A 21,605-nucleotide genomic window follows, 5' to 3' on the forward strand; every position below is an offset into this window, starting at 1 on the left:
CAAACCCATGAAATCTTATGACAGAGCTCTCTGTTATATGGTACTTACTAAGGAGCATTAGGTCTGCTGCCATAATTTCGGATGTTTGCTGCTGCTGTTATTCCACAAACTATGATAGGGATCCCTCCACCAATAAGGTAGAACCTAAAAAGTAAAGCCAGTATATCAGTGGCTGCTTAGTGGCAATGGATTTTATTCAGTCACCATGAAGGAAAGGAGAGCTTTCCAGGATTCTGGAAATATGCAAGTTCTTTAAGAAAATAATTAGGGTGAATCAGGTCTGGGCTTCAGCAATATCAATTTTTTGTCTTCCTCACTACTGTTTTTTTCCTCCTGTTGTAAACCACCTCTCTCTCACAGCTGCTCACCTCCCTCGAAGGTAGTGAACGAAGGTATACACAGTTAGAAGGAAGAAGCAAAAGCTGGCAGTCAAAAGTTGTAAACTGCTGGAAGAGAATATGGAAACTTTGAAGGAAAATACTAAGTGGTATGTCTCTTGTTCCAGAGATGAACTTGCCTAACATTACGGACAATATGTTCAGAAGATCAGCCATAAGAGCTCTTGTTGCTTGTGGGGTTTTTGTGTGGAGGGGTTTGGGGAGTGGTGTTGGTGTTGTTTTTATTGTTTATTTTTCATGTGCTCTATAATCTCATAGTATATACCTCCTGCTTCCCTGTGGTGGTGGTGGTGGTAAAAACTGTGTGCCTTCACAAGGATGAGGGCATATATTGTTGGAGTATCTAGCTTTTCATTCCAGTTTCTGTGAATTCACATTGAATTCATTAGTGGCACATCAATAATTACTGACAGTCATTAAAATTAATGGCATTCTGTCCTGCATCTTATGTTAATCTAGTCCAAATTCAGGTCAAAACACATAGCAAAAACTACTACTGTGACATATAGATGGGTAGTTTGTGTTGTCAAAACCAGACACCTATTGCAATGGTCCTGGACCTTTTCACTGCATTTCAGATTATTCACCAGAAGTTACTGCTGTCTTACTTGAGACACAAAACAACAGTCTAAAATAAATTAAGTGTTTCTTGGAAGTCTAGGTACACTAAATATATTACTTAGTTGCCGAATCCTACAAAGATCAAATTCTGTCATTGGTTTATTCTGTATTTTGATGCAGCAATCAAGAACTGGCCAGCTGAAACACATCTTTGTGGCAGATTTTACCCCACTTACAAATACTAAGCCATTGCCTCAAAGATGCACCACTACTCACACATGAACAGCTAGGTGAAGCTGGTTCTACACAAGGCAAATTGTTACTGGTGGAAGAGTGAAGCAGTATGGATTGTTTGTAGCCATAGTTCAGTTTGCTGTATTGAAGGAACATGTTTACAACCGGCCTTGAACCATACCAAGATACCAAGTACCAACACCAAAACAAAAGAAAAAATAAAAAACCCAAACCACTTGTGTGTTGCTGTGTCTAAGTCTTCAGCAATTCCTAAGAGCCCAAATTACAAACCAAAAGTATCATGCAGCAAGGAGCTGTACAAACAGAATAGTAAGTAAAAAACATATACAGAGTATGCTAGAGAAGATGCAGTATTATTAAGATTTTGGGGCAGAATACTGTACAAGCTAAAGCCTTTCCTTAAGTTAGATCAAAAAGAGAAAAACAAATCCAATGACATGGGTACACAAGAAGTGTTATGACAGCAACAGAAAAAAAAAAAACAAATAGTAAAATGCTGTGTTTCTACGTAGAACACTTGCCCAGTATTTGTATTATAGTAATACAAGTATTTGTGTTTATTTTAAATAAAATTACAAAATAGAAATATTTGTATTTTTATTTTATTTCATGCTTTACATTAAGTATCCCATTATTAAGATCTTCAGCAAAGTTCTTTGTAAAGTAGTTCTTTTAGTTAAAAAATTTAAAAGTGTTTCCTTTTGTCTTGGTTGGAGTTTGCTGAACAAAATACCATTTCTGCATGACAAACTCCATTTCCTTCTTGTGACTGGCAGCTGAAGACCTCAGTTATTTTTACACCCTTTTGCCTGGCATGGCAACGCAATATACTTGGCATAAAGTTTTTCACAGTTAAGAAATTCCAATCAGCGCCAAGTATTGCACCATCTTCTCAACATGGCTACTGTGAGCCACAGCAAAACTCTTCTCTACTGTCTATAGTGGCTTTCTGCAGAACACTGGATCCATTTCAAACTCTTTTTCCACCTTGTTGATGACCTGTGACAAAGTCCCATTAACATTGGAAGAATATCATCATCACCAGCAAAACTGTCTTACATGCAATGAATTTCCTAAAATAAAGAATACAGCTTATCTATGCTAGAGGGGAAGGAAGCTTAACAGGTATGAAGTCCACCCTCAGAAAATACCTACAGGAACTGAAGATCAGCATAAGCGTCATGTCTACCTATCATCTGCAAGGTGGACTTCTTTAAACCCAAAGAGCACAAAGCAGAATAATTTACGTATGGAAAATAAGGAGAAAAATGTGTACCTACATACATTTATCAGGGTGGGGTTTTTTTTCTGTTCCAAAAGACCCTTTGTAATTCCGAAAAGGCATACGGAAGAGAAATATAAACAGCGTGGAGGCAAACAGAGAATCAGTTGGTTTGCCTCTTTAAATTCAAGAAACAGGGGGCCTGATAACAGTAGGTGACCGGTTGCAAACAAGCAAGAAACTCTTGCACAAAACGCTTTGCCTTATGCCACTACGGGTAGTTTTGTTTTGAACATAAGTTTAAAAGACAACTGAACGAAAAAAAAAATCCTTCTATGGCTGTTCCATGCAAAAACATGACACATCTATCCGACTGAGGAAATCCCTCATCTGCAAGAAGTTGGACATTGAGAAAATCTGAAAAATACAAAGCATGTTTGCTCTGTTCTGATACTTGTCTCCAGAGTTACTGCCATTGTCACAGATGAGGTGTCCAGATCCGAAATGGTACGTAGATGTTTAAATCTATGCAGAGCTGAGCCTGTGAGGCTGGTAATTTTACTGCAACATTTTTCCAAAGCAAGAACTCCACGACAAATAATAAGGGTTTAAAAAAAAAAAAAAAGAAAAAAAAACCCAAACAAAACAACCATCACCACAGATGTTAAAAAGGCTACTCAGCACCCTGCTGGAAGGCACACAGTTAGTGATGGGCATGATATCCTACAGTGAATACAACAGATTTACTTTTTCTTAAAAGAAAAGTAATAAAAGTTAAGGAAAGCAAAGACAGCACTTAAGTGGTATAAATATTAACCTTCTCCCTTCTAATTTATCAATTAAATATTTCTATATGCTTGTATATAGTACTGCAAATTTTAGCTGATGATATTCAGGAAAGCATTTCTGATTTTCTGCAGTCTCTGCACTTTAAAATCAAGCTTTCTAAGTATTTGCCTATAACTAATCAAAGTTAATCAACTTCTGCCACCTTGTGGAGAACTTCAGCTTAGCAGGTTTTAGTTAATATCCAGAGGCTCAGTAAGCTATGTGAACAAAGTATGTTAATGTTTTCTATTAAAAATATTTCACATAGGGTGCATTTCACAGATAGTTTGTCCCATTTCAGTGATTTCAGAAATAAAAATTCTAAAAGTAATGCTTCACAAAGAACACTATTTTCATTTGATAATGACTGATACCTATTTTTCAAACTATTTGTAAGCAATCTTTGGAAAACATATTAAACTTTATTTAGTTAAATTGCAGTGTTTGTTAATTGTGTGATAACAGTTCTCCACATTCTTTCTTCTATGATAATTTAATGGAAAGTGTTGCTATCTAAAGTCCTAATCAAACCCCAGTGGTGATGCTGAACACTACCAATTTCTTAACGTACAAATCAGGAACACGGCATTGCAACAGTAATATGCTAAGACCAATCGTCCTTTACCTCATCCTCCTTAACATAATGCTGAGGAACAGAAAAATCTGGAAGGGACTTTACGGAACTGGAAAGAAAGTCTTCTATGAAAGGCACTTGCAAAAAAATCATTAGTGACCTGTTACATTTTCTGGTCAGAGTATGAGCATAGCGACTTGGGAAATAGCGAGTTGCAGACGCAAACAAGCAGCTCACCTCAGCATTGGTCTAGGTGGAGGGGGTGGCTCATCAGGATCTTGACATCTTTTTGCTTTTTTGGTTACTTGCTTGTAAATATTACGAGATGTCACTCCCAGCCACAGTACTGTTGCAAGAGTGGAATAATGGAGAATTATCCCAACCTTAAAAAAATACAAATAAAAATGAACCCCGAAACATTTCCTTTTTACCAAATTAAAAAACTAATCATTTAACACGCAACTTGCGTAAAGCCTGAATTTTCAAAAGCTCAGTTCAAGAGAAGAAAAAAAACCTCGTTTTACTTTTTTGAAAACCACAATGACTTAGCATTTAGAACAGTCATAGTAAAATATGTTATGCAAACCCATCTTCGTATCAGTTGAGTCTGGAAAGGCTACGTAGCTGCAGCTGCCTCTAGTGGAAGCAAAACTTAATAACGTGGGAAGAACTTTGCTGGCCAACATTTTTAATATTACATATCAATCATACACTTTAGGAAACTCCGTATTTTATGAAACACTTAACTTTAAAATGTCTTGTGTTACAGATATTATTCAAATTGAAACAAGTAAGGGAACAGCAAGCTAATGATATTATGGTAACTACGTAGCAGGTAGCAAAATATAGACAGCTAACAAACTCATCAGTGATTTTAGCATAATGCAAAAAAAAAAAAAAAAAAAAAAAAAAAGAAAGTGTCATAGTTTAAATATTTAACCAGGCCAAACATTAATGCAAAGTCATCCTCACAGACTGACTGGGCACTACTGTTAAGAAAATGGTTGTCTGTCCGATCCTTTGCATCTGCAGTATTTTATAAACTGAACATTGTTTTCTTAAAAGAAGTTCCAGGAATTCCCAAGTCCCTGGAGTTTTGCTGAGGAAAGGCACAATCTGGTTGTCCTGTATTTCCCTACTTATAAGCCAACACTGAGATGAAGCGACTGCAAGAAGTAGGTTTCATATGTCCCTCAAATGATGGCACATGTGCATGGAAAAGGTGACACTTCAGTTTCTGTTAAGATGACTGGAGGCGTTTTTTTTGCAAGTTTCAATCACCAGTAAAAGCACAACTCTTAAACAACCCATCCATATCACAGAATTTCTCTTGGAGGATTACTGTCTCCAAGAAGGCAAGAAAAAATATTACAGTTTGTCAAACTATCTCTTCATCTCCACAGATATATATGTGTGTGTCTGTGTGCATGCATGCACACAGACTAGCATTCTCTTTATATTTGTAGGAGAAAGAACAGGAATGTATTTTATTGCAATACTTTGAACTGTCAACCTAGTAACTACTGTAAATTTTTAAGAAAAGCATTATGGAATATTATAGTGAGGGATTAGAAACTTTTATGAATCACTGGATGGAAGAAAGAAAACATTAAAAAAACTTCACTGATATCATTCCAAAGCACCATTATTATACTGAAACACTGCAACTGAGAGATGACCAAACCTTAGAAGAACCAATCATTATAAAAAAGGAGTATCAATAAAGCTAGTGATGTTCGCTTAGAGAAAGCATGGGTCTTTGACTTGAAATACTTCTCTCTCCCTCTCTTTACGTTATACTGAGCAAATGGAAATAAATATTTTAATACCTGTGGAAGTCAGTTTTCACATGGTCTGTAAAGGCCATATACAGGCCTATAAAACAATTTCATGAAAGGTAAGTCTCAAAAATAAAACTAACAAGTAAAACTTATTTTTTTGTGATAGCATTTTCGGCAAAAAAGTTTTCTGTTGCACTTCTGAAATACTTTTCCAATTTTCAAGTAACAATCTAGTTTTATTTTCATGGCTGGATGAAAATACAAGAGAAATCTTTAAGGTAAAAAAAATAAAAATCAATTTTTTTGTCTAAATTTTACATTCTGATGAAAATGCCTGTACAGTACTACTGTTCTGTAGGAGGCAAGGGGGGGTGTACACATATATAGGAATATGAAACTGGTAACTAATTTTTTCAAGTATTTGCATGTTTACTTACTGCTTGGCAAATGCTGGCATTCCTGGTCTGAGTTATGCCTCCAATAAACATCACACATGTCAGGAAAATATGAAAGCTCAGGTTAACTAGCATATGCCAGCTTTTTACACTGATCCTGATCACACTGTTAAAAGAAACAAATTAGACAACATAAAACACAGCTGCATTATTGTCTTTCAGAAACTAGCAAGATACACTTGTGATAAATGAGATATAATTACTGTTAATGATTGTTTGACTACCACGTACTTTGTAATCAAATATAATCTCTGGTCTTCATCACAAGAAATTAAAACACCCTCCTATTAACCAGCTTTATACAACTATTTGGGGCCTGATTCAAAAATTTTAGGCTTCAAGCTTTCACATCAACAGAAATGTAAGAGGCTGAACAGTTTGTTAAATTCTACCATCATTCTTGAGTGGTCTCTTCTTTCATCATGAAGCAAAAGTGAAGAATTAAAGAGATACATGGTTACGAGAGCTAAATTGTCATACTCAAGAACAGATGAAATAGCTACTTGCTTAACTGTTAGTTTGCATCAACTAATTTTATAGAAAAAAAACCCCAAATGCAGATTACTGTATCATGTTCACAGCAAAAAGATAAAGTAGTCCTAAACACTATGAAACTAATTTTTTTAGTGTAGTAATTTTGATTCATACCTGTGATGGTATATGTAACTGACTATGATCATCAACAGGCACATTAGCAAAACCATGGCAGTGGCATAAATTACTGGATGCAAAAGATCAGCTGGCTGCGTATATAATTCAGCTCCTGTCAAGTCCTGACAACAAAAACAAAACTAACATTAGTTCACCTTATCTCTTCATTTTGTGGGGGCAGGGGGAATGGCAGAGGAAACACAAAATGAAGAAGTAACCGGAACCTTTTAGATTAAATTCCCCCCGCCCCCCCAATTATTTATTATTTAAAGTTCCTGGCTTTCTTCCACAATTACCTGCTATTCTGGGTGACCTTCATAAATGCAGTCACACATCTTAGAGAACACTTAAACTTCATATATGCTCGAATATACAGAGAAGTTAGCAGCTTGCAGACACACACCATTTTCTTCTTCTTAAAATACTCATATGTATGGCATGTAGAACTGTGTGTTTCAGTTATGATTATTATCTTCTGCCAAGAACCAAAAGAACATTACAGAAAGTGCCCTCAGCAAGTTTGCTGGGGAGACTGTTCAATAGATTAGAGGATATTCAGAGGCATGTTGGTAAGCCAGAGAAATGGGCTGATAAAACATCATGAAATTTAGCAAAGGAAAATGTGAAAAGATCTGCATCTGGGATGGAATAACCCCATGCATGCAACAATACAGGATGGGCATTGGACTGAACAGAAAGCAACCAAAGAACTGCTTGAGGGTACTGGTAGGCAAAAGCTGATGACAAGTCAGCAGTGTATCCTGCTGCCTAAGGCCACACTTCACTGTACTGGCAAAACCACAGCAAGTGGGTGAATTAATTATTCCCTTCTGTTAAGCACTGTGAGACCACCTCTGCAGAGCGGTCTTCAATTTAAGGCTCCCCGGTACAAGAAAGGCACTGACATACTGGATGGAGCAAGTCTAACAGATCACTGGGATGACTAGCAGGCTGAAGCACACAATGTCTGAGGCTGAAAAAGCTGTGTTTGTTCATCTTTAAGAAGAAAAGGAAGATGGGAGAAATCTCATTATTATATTGCGCTACATACTGGGATGGTATAAAGAAAACTGAGTCAAACTCTTCTTGGAGATGAACCATGAAATGATGAGAGGCAATGGACATTATCAGCAATATGGAAAATTCTGATGAAAGTGGTCACATACTGCCCAGAGAGACCGTGTAATCTCTGTCCTTGGAGATACTCAAAGCTTGACTGAGTATGACCTGGACCAGTATGATCTCACTTTGAAGGTGATCAAACTTCGAGCAGGTAATTGGACCAAATGAAACCCAGACGTTCCTACCAGACTTATTCTATGATTACTGCTTGACTGGAATAGATAGTTGATAACTCAAATAGAATTCAATAGCTCTTCAGCATCGTTCAAGTTTTCTGAACCCACCCATCAAAATATTACTCAAGGAGTAAGCATGAAATGGAACATTGGACTGTTAAAGCATGGCAGTATTTCAAATAACATCTGAGGAGTGACATTTTCATTTACTAACAAGAATAGCAAGAAGAAATAATTCTGTTTGGATGCAGTTACAATTTACTAGGGTTCAATTTCCATAATGGTAATGAACAGTGGAAAAAAAAGAAGAAAAAAAACTTCAGTCCCTTCCAGCACTAAATAAAACAAATTTGCTTAACTAAGATTACTGGAAAAATCTATTGAAAAGAATTTTTCAGAACAGACAGGATACAGAAATTTCTCTCACCTATAATTCTGAGTGAGAGTCACTCTTAAACCTCTAAAGCTGACAAAGTTCAAAAGTGTGCTGGGGGAAAGGAGAACAAATTTGGCATTCACAAAGAACAGTAGAACATTAGGAGGAAGCTTCAGTTTGTTTTGAGAAAAATCACGGTGATATACAATCTGTTTTTAAGGTTAAGCTGGGTAATCCAATTTCATGGACAGGAGAAGGGTTTTTGAATCGAGGCTTACAATTAAATTAGTCAGCAGTCTCTTCACCACTCCTTCAATTGTTCTTTCATCAGAATATAAATTTGTTATTCCTAACTAACTCACCAACCTCATTTCAATCTAATTCAATCAGACTGTCAGTTTGATTTTTATGTATTTGGTTTTCTTTGGCACCTGGAAAAAACACTTTGAGAAAGATAGTAAGATATTATGCCTCAGGCAGCCAGTGTCATCTGATTTCAACACTACCCATGGCCTGGTTGATAGCCAGCTGGAGATCCCTAGGAACTCATTGCTGTTACAAGCATAAGCGAATGTATTGTCACACACAGCCAGTTAGTATCGGAGAACAGAAACTAGGAGAATTCCTGTTGCTGCTTCTAGATTGGTGACAGGTAGCAAGATGTCGTGTGTATTGGTGTGAACTCAGAGAGCAAGAGCTACAAAATCACAAGATTTACAATAATCTTCTAAGACATCTCAGAAAACTCAGTATGCCTAGCCTAGCTAGCAAAGGCCTTGACCCAAGACACACTAAGTCAATGGATTTCTTCCTGATTGCACTGACATTTTTAATCAGACCTACTAAAAGGAGTGAGAGGAGCTAATAAAATTATTTCTGAGCTAAACTAACCCTAAATAATAATTTAATAAAAAAAGAATAACAGTAAAATAACAGTAGAGATGACATTAAGAAGAACATTGGGGTGTTAATAGCCAACTAGCAGAACTCTGTTTCTTCTCAATTACCACTGCTGGTTTTTTTCCCCTCTGCTATAGGCCTATAATAATGAGATTTCAGCTAAGCCTCCTGGTTCTCTCTTCTACTATTAAACAGTGGTTAAAATTATTTGCAAATAAATATAAATTTTTATAACGCTATCTTCCTAAATCACTAGATTAGAAAACTAGGCACTCAGTTATGGGTTTCCTTATCAGACAGGACTTTACATTATGTTCTGAAACATATAAAGACAGGTCAGTACATTACAACCTGCTTTCTACTTTAGTACATATGTGTGTAGAAATGTAGACTACAAAAGTGCGAAATAACTCTGGTTAAGTCATTTGCCATCCAGCCAGGATGACGGAATATTGCGTTCAGGTCCCTCCTGCCACTACTGTTCATGTATTTGATGTTAATGACAACTGCTGAATTAAAAGCCAAACTTCTAAAACCGAACCCCGACCTATGAGCCTGGGACCAGAACAGACTTTCACAACACTGCAAATGAAATAGGCTATTATGGGTTTTTTTAGTTAATATATGGATAGGCATTATTGAAGCCTTTTTCAGCAGCTGCTTAGACACCCAGAGCTTTTGCAGTGTATTAATTGTGTACAAGGAACATCTAACAGATGAGTGTTACTCTCTGTCCTCCTCCACCTACCTCCTCCTCTCCAGTCCCTAGAGCCTAACATTTTGGGAAGTAGCTAAATACTTAAGGAATACCAGTTTTGAGCAATCATAGAATGAGAGTCACTGGCAGAAAAGGAAGAAAGATGCCCCTTTGTCTAGCTTTTTTGATTTCTGATTGTCAACACTTCTCTATATAACTCATGATAAGATATTCGTATAATCTTACCATGTATTAATTTAGAAATAAGTCATTTACAGCAGCAGATTGAATATGCTCTTCATTTTTCTTCCTCCAGATGGCAGAAATGTGACCAATTTAAAGCATAATCTCTCTTTACATGCATGCTACACATACAAATGAAGTTTAATTCCATTTTAAAGAATGCTGTTACGTTTTAGGAAAGGATTATATATTTAAAAAATATCAAAGGGAACTATAGGATTATAAGAGTTTGAAGTAATTTAAAACAGTACCTTCAGAGGTAAAGTGAAAAGTTGCTCTCTTTGAGCTTTTTAAAAAAGCTTGACATGTAAATCTTGATTTATGTTTCGTTTTTTGGTATTCTACTATTTAATTTTCTTAAGAGAAAGATTTTTGAAAATTTGAGTTGCAAAACAAAAATAGCAACTTCTTATGCACTGATCATCATAAAGGAATCCTCTTTCTTCCATGTACGATTACATACAAATATATATTTAATTCCACACAGAGCATATTAACTACAACAAAACCCATACCAAACTTACATTTAACAGTATTTCCTAAACCTCTTAGTATTTCATTCAGCTTCCTACCATTTTTATGTATCATATGCTACCATTTAGCATCTGTGGTGATGACTGATAAGCAGGGTAGCAGTCACCATCTCTAAAAAGGGAAGCTTCCCAGGCCAAATTCTGAAATGAAGAGCTCTGGGAACAGACAAAGAAGAAATCCTAGCTCATAACTGAAGAGCACTAAAAGAAGGTGTCTTGCTCCCTTCCTCTTCAACTATCACTGCATTTTAGAACTGGTTAACCATTTTACTGACACCAATATGCTAAGACTAGAGTTCAGATAATATTTTTTAAGCAATATTTCAAAAATATTTTGGATAGTAACTGTTTTGAATTTTTTTTCCTTTTTCAATCGTTGTCTTCTGGTAACATACCTACATACTAGTGAACGAACTGTTAATTTGCAGTGAAACAGCTATCCTCTGGTTAAGGACCACAGCAAAAAAAAAAAAACCTGGGAAAATACTCCTGTCAGACAAAGCTAACAAATTTAATCTAACACAAAGAAGATAAGGTTTTTTTTGACTGTTACCTTTATTTTAAACTGTCATTATTAGACTAAAATTCATAAAAGCCCATTTGATTAAGTAGCTCATTAAAATGGCTTCCTATAATACTTTTCATATGAAAATTCTTTTGTGTCTAGTATATTCAGCAATTAATTCCACTTTGACAGATTTCCACTTAAACCTCATCTTACATCAACATTTATACCAACACAAGCAAAACTGGAGATTTACTTTTTATGTCTAGTTTATGTGAAACGGAATGTGGAAATGCTCATTTTCTTTAATGCAAGAAAAAACCCCCACAGACTTGCATTTTGAATATTTTTAAGTTCCAGAAAGGGACATGTAATTATAAGTGTCATACCATTAAAACTGCATAGTTGCTGAGGGAGTAGCACTGAATGGTAGTAATATTTTCGTCGGACAGAAGAATGCGACAACCATCAGATTTCCATCCCCCTTGTCCGTTCAGTAGATCAAAGTCCCACTGAGCCGCAATAGCATCTGCTCCATGCGCAATGCGCCGCAGTGTCACATTTATAGGAACGTGGTGACTGGCTAGGTTTAAACCATCTGTTACAAAAGAAATATATTTGCACATAAATTTCTCAACATGTAACACATTAGATGCTAAAAACCTTTTATTAGATATACACTAGTCGAAACAAAGGAGTCAAAAATGTTTCTTATTTTTAAAGATCATAAAGTAATAATAAAAAACAAACCTATCTTAGTAAGAATAACTGGTGTTACAACTGTACGACGTTTCCCATCATCAGCCAGATTTGTTGAATTTCCTGTTGCTGGAAAAAGCTTTCCATTGCGGAATGCAATAAGCTGAAGCTTGTAGACAGATTCATCTGCTGGTCTGATTTCTCTTTTTTGCTTTTGGGTGAAAAGGGAAGCTGGCAACTGGATAGAAGCCTCTACAATTGTGTTCTAGAAATTAACAGATTGTTAAAGTTTTAAAGACAAAATGAAATTCTTTATAGAGATTAAATTAGCAACTCCTCCAACTGAACAGTGTCAGAGATGAATGCATTTAGCAGACTATGTATTGTGACAAACCTATTTGACATTGTTTCCAAGTAATCCATGATAAAATAGTTGAATCAGGTTAATGAAGTCTTAATGATTTTTTTAAGAGAAAAAAAAAAAGTTAAGATTCAGTAGTTACCTTACTTGTTACAGACAAGAAAGTTGAAGCTGATATTAGTAAAAGTATTACAAGAGTTTTCCAGATTAGACTATTGGCAACTAGAAGCAGCAACCAAGACAAGCAAAGAGAAATGCTGTAATTGTGCATTAGTACCATTCAAAATTAAACACTGTATACAAACAGGTTTTGATAACTTATATATCAATTATACTTGGGTAGGGAAGCATGCATGTAATTTCATAAAATACATAAATATAATTGCAAATATACACCCAGCAGTGATGTTCAAGCTCGTTAAGTGATAAAAGCAATCTGGTATGTTGGGGAATGTAACTGAAAAAATACTTTTACAGAATATGAGGAAGTGTTTCCATTCTATACGTACCCGCATATATACGTGTGTGTGTATGCACACACACAAATATAAACCTTTCAGGTCCATTTTCTACTTCATGCTTAATTACAGTATCACTCTGAGCAGAGTATTTCAGATATTTAAGGAGACTGGTAATATCTGATTTAATATGTAATGAAGATGAAAATACAGAAAATAAAGCCAAGTATTATTATGAACTAGGGAGCATTTCAATTTCTATACTTATGAAAAGGTCTGAAAGCATCTTTCAAGTTAAGATGTTTTAATAAAGAAAACAACACCTACTCATTAAAAATTGCATCCATTAAAAAATTATTCTAAAAAATCAAACTTTATTATCCTTTGTCACTTTAATTATCTCTTGTCACAATCATTCTGGATTATGTAAAAATGCTACTTTAACATTAGAAATTAATAATATAAGCTTGCTTTCCAAATGATTCATATTTAAGATACTATTATGAAGTCAGTAGGGAAACAATGAGTATCTGACCTTTAAAGCCAGACTTGACAGTGTATTTGAAACGTTGCACTTAAAGCTTAATTGTTTATCTAGATTTCCATCTGGATCTCTTCTCCCATAATCACTGAGTCCTGTACGGTCTGATGTAGCCACTTTCTGAAATACGGTGCATGTCATCCCAGTGAAACCAGCAGCCTTTATTACATAAGCCTCAAGAGCAATATTTGGAGAATACTGTGACGACAAAAATCAAACATTAAATAATTTTACACACCACAGGAAAAATAATAAATAATCTTAAAGGGATTATCTGCCATAAAGGAAAAAAACACCCAGAAAACTGTTTCTTTCTATCTGGCAGGGATAAATCTGTTCAGAGTATCTCTCTTCTCCCTACAGAAATAGTAGGCATTTCAAATAATGCCAACATCTATTAAGAAAAATAAAAAGCTATTGAAACTGAAGAGCCAGCAAAATGTCTTCTAAATAAATAAATTTATACTTACAGTAGAGTAAACTTGAGCTCCATTTGCAAGCCGATACATAGCAATTTTCTGTAGACACTGTACAATTCTAGTGCAAGCCTTGGCTTCCCTTTGTGCCATCCACAGAACACGTTCATCAGCTAACATAATGTTACTTGCTATGTCCACCATCACGTCACCAAGCTAACAGGGAAGAGGAATAAGACTATTTTATATCTTTGAAAGCGTTCATCAAGTAGGATCATTATCAGACAATACAAAGTGACTTGTCAGCACAAAAAGCAAAAGGAAATTGGTTGTTCCTATTTCAATCACCACTCGTCAAGTTGAGAAACTGAAATGCTTTGACTCAGACATTTACTTCCATCCAAGAAAAATGTTATGGCAATGTAATTTGTCTGTTTACATTATACTTAAAAACCAAAACCATGAGAAATACAGATATTTCATTAAAAGCAAAGAGTGTAATACCCACATTCTACTGTACTAATTATTTAAAAGGACTATTTATAATCAACTTGAAATCTAAAATAAATAAACTGTAAATCAACAGTAATACAGCTTGCATGTATGGGGGAAGATAATAATAAAAGAGTAATATAGGCAAAAATTAGCATGCAATTCTGCTTCTCTTCCTTTTGCTGTGTCTGCCTTTTCTTTGATTCCTTCCTTCCTTGCCTCCAATTTTGCATGAACTGTTTTAGGTCGCAGGTTATACATGAGAGAGACAGCAAGTACCCGTAGGTACCAGCGCTGCTTTCAAACCACCAATTACATTGTTCTAAGTTTATGCTCACACTCCCTCACCCTGTCTTCTGTATGACGGACAAATACAAACTATAGAGGGAATTCATTTATTTAGACCACGACGCTGCAAAAATTAATGAGCACAACATTAACAACATTGACCTACACCGGATTTCACATTTAAGAAACAGTGACAAATACTGGACCAACAGTGAAGGTGCCTGTATTTTCTAGTTGAATTGACTGAAATGCAATTCACAGTGCCTAAATTTAGGGACTGGAATTTTCTGCATAAAGAGAGACAGGGTGGGGTGAGAAAGACATCTCCTTTACCATCCAGGCTTCCCAATTTCTTTTCAGAATATTACTAATAAGGGGAGAACACAGTAGCTTGTTCTTCTATTTTTTAAGTCTTTAAAAATAAAGGCAAGAAGGGGAATATAAAAGTATTTACTGTTTTAAGAACAGTCTCTTTTAGGGACAGAAGCTACAATCAGTTAACAGCTAACAGAGAGCCTCAAGCAGCATTTGCAGGCTGTAGCCCTTTTTATTAAATTCTCAAGAACAAATCAAAGTGAAATTAATTGAAGATGCTTATTATGAGTTATTACTACTTGAAAACTGGTAACATGTTTTACACATCAACAAATGGTGGTTTTACAATAAATTATCAGTATTAAGAACTTGAAGTCACAGGACTCAATTTGTTTCAGACTTTCAGAAAATATTACACATTACTCTTTCCCCTGCTTATCAAGGTACGCACAAGTTTTTCCAACTGCATTCTAACTTAAGGCAATCTGCTAAGAACTTTCTGAACATTGTCTTCAGTTTGTTTCTTCTTCTGACATGAAAAAGCTATTAAATGAAGCTCTTTATAATTTACAGTATTTATCTTTCAGAATAGCCACTGTAACAAAAACTGAAGAACTGACAATACGATGCTATAAGTGAATACAGTGTCAAGAAAAAGTTTGTAGAGTAATACCCTAATAAGAAATAATTCTTATTAATAGCTACTAAAAATTATTAAATGAAATTGCACTCACATTCCTTGAATATATCAGCAAATCAAAGGTTGACTTTAAATCAAACCAATTAACATAAAGAATACATAATCTAAGACCAAAACTACCTATGAATTTAACTTATATATTTTCATATCCTCTGCTACCTTCAAACATGGCAAAGTAATGCCGGATGGTGTCACTCTACAGACAATAAATCACAGCTGAGAAAAGAACATCCTTATAATGTTAACAAATCATGCAGCAATCTAAAACATGTTTCTACTTTCGACTGGATACAAAACCAGCCATTTAATGAACTGCTTGTATAATTCCAAAATACACAAAAAAAATCCAAGCTATGATTGCAAAAAGCATATTTAGCCTGAAAATTCTCCAAGGAGTTCTGCAATGAATTTACAACCAGCATTTATGGTTTGCTGAGGGTGGACAGGGAAATTTGGCTTTTTTTTTTTTGCGCAAGTTTAAAATTGAGGTGTTGTGGTCTCCAACTTCCCAACATGCACTGTACAGTGAGATCAATATAACCTCTGTTCAGCAGTGAAACAGAGAGTTCCTACCCACTGGTGAGACTATTCAACCACTCACGTTTTTCTCCCCAACAATGAGCGTTCTCTAAGATTTTATTTTAATGTCTTATCTTATATCCTGCAAGATATAGGAATACTGAAAACCTTAGAGATACAGCTCAATACTGAATAAAGACAGCCTACCATGGTGGGAGGGGAGAAGATAAGTCTTGTTTTATTCATTATTGAGAGGATCTCTGAGGCTTTCATTATTTGTATTTTTAGATAAAAACCAATGAAAACCTGTGTGACCCACTCCATATTAAATAAAAACAGACTTACTGTACCTATCTCCCTGCTCCAGTGCTGACCAGAGGTGTTACTCACATTACAGGTCCAGTGAATGCTGGATCATCTCAGCGCGAATGCAAAGTCTGTGACCATGGGTCAGCAACTTCAGGGACCTACTAAACAAACAAAAACATGGAATATAATCTGATAATCCACTAACTCAGTGCCTGCATCTAACGTTGAGAAGGTTTCACTGCTCAGAATACTTAAGGACAAACACTTTGATTATCTTTAAAGTGATGGCAAATTATCCAGTTACCTCTTTATATTTTTCAGCAAATCTTCCAAATTTCTCTATCATTTCAGCCACAAAAATAACATCCATTTTATCAGAAAAATTTGCTGCTTCAACAGTGTAAGCCAAGAGCTGTCTTGCTGTTGCCACTGCATTAGTAAGGTTGAGCGGCATCTATACAGAGAACAAACATAAGCATTTTGAAGAAGTGAAAATTAAGTAAAAGATAGAGGCAACACTTCAGCAATTAATAAATAAGCATTTTCCTAAAGAGGATAGCAATTCACACAGGGATCACAGTGTTTTAAGCAGCCAGGAACTACCACCTTATCCTATAGCAAAAACATTTCCTACAAGCCAGAGAACCAGCATTTGTACCTGCAGCCAGAAACTGGGTTTTGTCCTGTTGTCCTAGAAGGGAGAGAGGTGTTACACCAAGAAAAGGAACAAAAAAGACAGTACTGTCAAATACTTATTTTCCTTTTCACCAGAGCCTAGGCATGACAACACAAAGCTCCTAAAACATGGCATTTTGTAGCAAGAGAAGGCAAAAGAAATTCAAACACACCACTGCTGTAGCATTCACTCTTGATTCTGTAATTACAGAAAGCATTTGGAATGGAACACACACAAAAAAATCCCCCCAGGACAGATCCTCTCTATGACAAAGCTCATGACTTCATTCCTGAAACAAGCACCATGCTCGAAAATTCTTCACTAAATAGTATGCAACATCAACAAGCCTGAGCTAGCAGGGACCAAAAATGGGAAATTTTTGTAGTACAGTGAAAAGCTGTGCAAATGTTATCAGCTCACGTTCAGATGCTGTTTATCCATGATAATCCAAACTAGTGATGTCCCACATCTCTGTTTTTTGGTGTGCAGAGATCTAATCTACCCTACTGAATTTGCAATGTGCTACATAAGCTCAACTATATATTTGTCCCTGCTGGTCTTAGCACTTGTACATAGATTTGAATGCAATTAATGGAAGATTTTTTTTTTTTCCAAAACACTAGAAGTCATGCATTTAAAAGTATAAACAAAGTTCAAAGTCATAACACACTGAACAAAGTCAACTTTCATATTCAGATATTCTGTAAAATTTCTTTGAACTTTTTCTTTAAACATTAATTTCTTCTCACCTAAAACTATACCTGTATGATACACAAACAAGAACAGTGAAATATAAACGTTCTTGTATAAATGTTACAAAGGTTTCACTCCATTTTAAAAACTTAGACCTCTACTTGATTTCAGTTGCTTGGCACAGTTCTAATGTGCAAAACGGCTCAACTACCTTTGTGTTCAAAGGCTCTAAAGATTATTATAATATTCTTACACTTAATATTAGTCTCAAAGAGACAATACATTTCTGTGCAGAATACTGCTAAAAGTTGCAGACCTACTACATGTAAAAAGAGGAAGGCTCTAATGAGTAAAAACAACTAAAACCAAAACATGCCACTTCTCCCTTTAAAAAAAAGATTTTGAAACCTCTATTTCAGTGTAGCATACCTGTGTGCATGTATTTTTAAGCAGGTAACTTCCTATTATCTACTTCACACATGGAAATAATACTGCTACTTCTGCTTTTCTGAAGATACCAATCTGACCCTCTGTGCTGGTTTTGGCTGGGGTAGAGTTAATTTTCTTCACAGTAGCTAGTATGGGGCTATGTTTTGGATTTGTGCTGGAAACAGTGTTGGTAACAGGGATGTTTTAGTTACTGCTGAGCAGTGCTTACACAGAGTCAAGGCCTTTTCTGCTTCTCACCTCACCCCACCAGCGAGGAGACTGGGGGGGCACAAGAAGTTAGGAGGCAACACAGCTGGGACAGCTGACCCCAACTGACCAAAGGGCTATTCCACACCATATGACATCGTGCTCAGCAGTAAAACTAGCAGGAAGGTTGGGGCACTGCTCAGGGACTGGCTGGGCATCAGTCAGTTGTTGGTGAGCAATTATTTTCATTTGCATCATTTGTCTTTCTTGGGTTTTATTTCTCTCTTATTTTCCTTTTCATTAAAATTTATTACTATTATTATTATTTTACTTCAATTATTAAACTGTTCTTATCTCAACCCATGAGTTTTCTCACTTTTACCCTTCCAATTCTCTTCCCCCCATCCCACGTGGAGGGGGGGGGGGGGGAAGTGAGGGAGCAGCTGTGTGGTGCTTAGTTGTCAGCTGAGGTTAAACCAAGACACCCTCACATTTTAAAACTTCCAAACACAAAGTTGGCAACATTCTTCCCCAACCTGATAAGTGTTGGCTAACCAAAAGCAGTTATAACAGGCTGAAGTAATCTTGAGCAGTTGAAACTCTAACGTTGGGCTACAGTACCTAGGCAGGAGTAGTAGCATTAAGCTGTTACAGGCCTTGCTGGAAAATGTGAATTCCTAGGTGAGGAAGCAAACTCTCAACCTTGCTGTGTCCCACAAAGGGATCCCCAGCATCATCACGCACCTGCTAATCAGTCATTAAGCACCACCACTACCCATTTCAGCCCTCAAACATGTTTCTCGTGACTAAGCCATGGCATGCACCTCTAGTGCTCGAAATGTAAAGCAGTAGAGCACAAATAGTTATGTCAAACCCTAAGTTTATCTTGGACCAGAACAGGCAGTCCTTTCCCTTTCTCTCCCTCCCACCCTTTCCATCTTTCTTACACCAGTGCTCACTGGTCCTCAGGGAACCAGAGCAGGAAGATAAAAAGCTATGTCTGCATTAGTAACTGAATACAGAGGGAGCAAGTCAGCAACAACTCATCTACACAACGTGCAGTTCAATGCTTTTGCCGCAAACTAGATTTAGCCCAAGCCACTGGACGTCAAGCCTTCACTGTATGTATAAATTGGAAACATCCAAAGGGCAAATATCAGTTTAGATCCTGATTGTCCCAGTTAGGGGCTGTGGTGCTTCTGATACACAGTGTGAAGTTTTCTCTAAATAAATGTGAGCTCACACACTGAAACTCCGAACACACACAACACGCAGTAATCCTACCCTGAGGTCAGACAAGCACCATGGCCCATGTTAAACATGGGCGGTGCTACCAAGATCATCAACTCAAGTGGCATAGCTGTATTATTAAAAACAAAACAACAAAACAAACAAAAAAACCACCACACCAAAAACATGCCCATATTTCCATAGTTTTACTTGTTGCATTGATGCTAGGAATCTGACAGTACGCACTGGAAAACATCAAACTTAAACCAGAGGTTCAAAGCTTTATAGACTATTCTACAATACAGTGCGCCTATACATACAAGGTTGGGTACATCACTGCATGGGTGCATCACTGCAGAACAGTGTTTGTGAAAGCGTGCATTAACTGGAGATAGGCCTCAAAAGGAAACTGGAGCTGAAAAATTTTGTTTCATACCTACATTTAAAATCTAGAATACTCTCTTGTATCCTGGTGAGTACTACCAGATTAGAGAAGCCTAGTTAATATTCACTGCTTTCACTAGTTAACTCTCATCAGCCACACCGAGTCTATTAAGAGGTTTACAGCAATAGAGACAGAGCAGAGTTTGACTATTATCTATTATTATAATGAAAATAACTGTTCTCCATTACAACTTCAGCCTAACTTGTTTCTTTACAGCATGTGGGCAGGATAGGGCATCCAGCTGACAAAACCAATCATGACAAGTACCATTCTCATATGCTTTACGCAAGTACACCAAAGAATAAAATTTTCGTTGCATTTCCAGTCTGGGGGCACTCAAAATAGATATTAAACCAAACTCTTAACATAAACCTACAAGTTCTAGTGCTGTACTCAGAGGCATGTGTTCATCATAATTCATCTCTACCACCAGTATTACCAGCTTAAAAGATGCAGAAATAGACTTTTGAGGTTTTATTTTCATTAAAGAATTTGATTTTGTAGAAACGCACAAATTACCTGATTGAACATATAAAGAACCCGAGTCACATCATTTGCATATTGGCACCTGGAGTAGTCCTCTTCTGCCCAGTACCCTCCCCTGTCACATCTGCGCCAGGCTCTTCTCTCATCTTGTGAGTTGCCAGGATATATCCCACTGCCAGCAGAATAACGTGTACACAGCAGGTATGCTGTGATGCCTGCCAATGTTCTAGGCCACCTGGGGAGTCAAAAGCAAAAAAAAAAAAATTTTAGACAAATTTACATGACAAGTAAATAAAAGGATTAAGCACTACAACATGAAATAAAGAGACACTCAAAACTAAGCATCTCTAAACTATTTAAAGGCCCACCTTGGCTCGCCTTCAGTATTTTCAAGCTGTTCATATTTGTGTACTATTAACAAAACAAGTTCTAATGCTAGCATGCTTTTTTTGAATTCTTTCATGAGGTTGCAGGTGAGAGAAAAAGGTGCTTATAAAATTACTAAAAATATTTTAAAATTTTATCAAAAAATCTTGCTTACTTCATGAAAAATGCGTATTAACACTATAAAAAGTTAAATACATAGTAGAAAGCCCTGCAAGCTTTCTACTTGTCCTGTTCACATGCATCAATGTAAACCTTCAAATGACTGCATTCATATCAATACTAAACTAGAGATATGAACAGAAGACTACATTTACAGTAATTAAGAAACAGTAGCAGTAGTACAACCACTTTGACTGATTTTGTAACGACACTTAATATCAAACAGAAATTAATGGGAAAAGAAAGCGTTCATAATGTTAAGAAACCAGAAAAGAATTCCCTTCACTCAAGGTATGTGGAACTAAGCACTTTTTAAGAAAACTTCTAACATTCTCTCAACTTCCTCCTCTGTAATTTTACTGCATATTTTTTCTGTATAAACATATACACAGATAAAAATGAAATAAAGAATAAAGAAATAAATACAGAAAATTAAATTGCAATACACCTTTAGTTCACTGATCATTCATGAGATCAGAACTGATTCAAAGGAAATATAAGAATAGAAGGGAACTATG

General features: G+C 36.1%; 1 protein-coding gene across 3 annotated transcripts in view; it reads right to left on the reverse strand.

Moving 5' to 3' along the window:
* Nucleotides 1-21,605, reverse strand: part of ADGRA3 (adhesion G protein-coupled receptor A3) — a 59,118-nt gene that overhangs the window by 1,728 nt on the left and 35,785 nt on the right. For all 3 annotated transcript variants that reach the window (XM_075499852.1, XM_075499853.1, XM_075499854.1), the window contains 10 exons: nucleotides 20,575-20,776; nucleotides 16,680-16,829; nucleotides 13,807-13,968; nucleotides 13,331-13,534; nucleotides 12,028-12,241; nucleotides 11,667-11,875; nucleotides 6,723-6,847; nucleotides 6,057-6,180; nucleotides 4,076-4,221; nucleotides 49-144 (listed from right to left, as the gene is read on the reverse strand). In XM_075499852.1, the coding sequence (XP_075355967.1) occupies nucleotides 49-144; nucleotides 4,076-4,221; nucleotides 6,057-6,180; nucleotides 6,723-6,847; nucleotides 11,667-11,875; nucleotides 12,028-12,241; nucleotides 13,331-13,534; nucleotides 13,807-13,968; nucleotides 16,680-16,829; nucleotides 20,575-20,776 (1,632 nt within the window). The remainder of the gene's footprint in view (nucleotides 1-48; nucleotides 145-4,075; nucleotides 4,222-6,056; nucleotides 6,181-6,722; nucleotides 6,848-11,666; nucleotides 11,876-12,027; nucleotides 12,242-13,330; nucleotides 13,535-13,806; nucleotides 13,969-16,679; nucleotides 16,830-20,574; nucleotides 20,777-21,605) is intronic.

The sequence above is a fragment of the Mycteria americana genome, chromosome 4 (genome assembly GCF_035582795.1).
Source record: "Mycteria americana isolate JAX WOST 10 ecotype Jacksonville Zoo and Gardens chromosome 4, USCA_MyAme_1.0, whole genome shotgun sequence".
NCBI classification, from domain to species: domain Eukaryota; kingdom Metazoa; phylum Chordata; class Aves; order Ciconiiformes; family Ciconiidae; genus Mycteria; species Mycteria americana.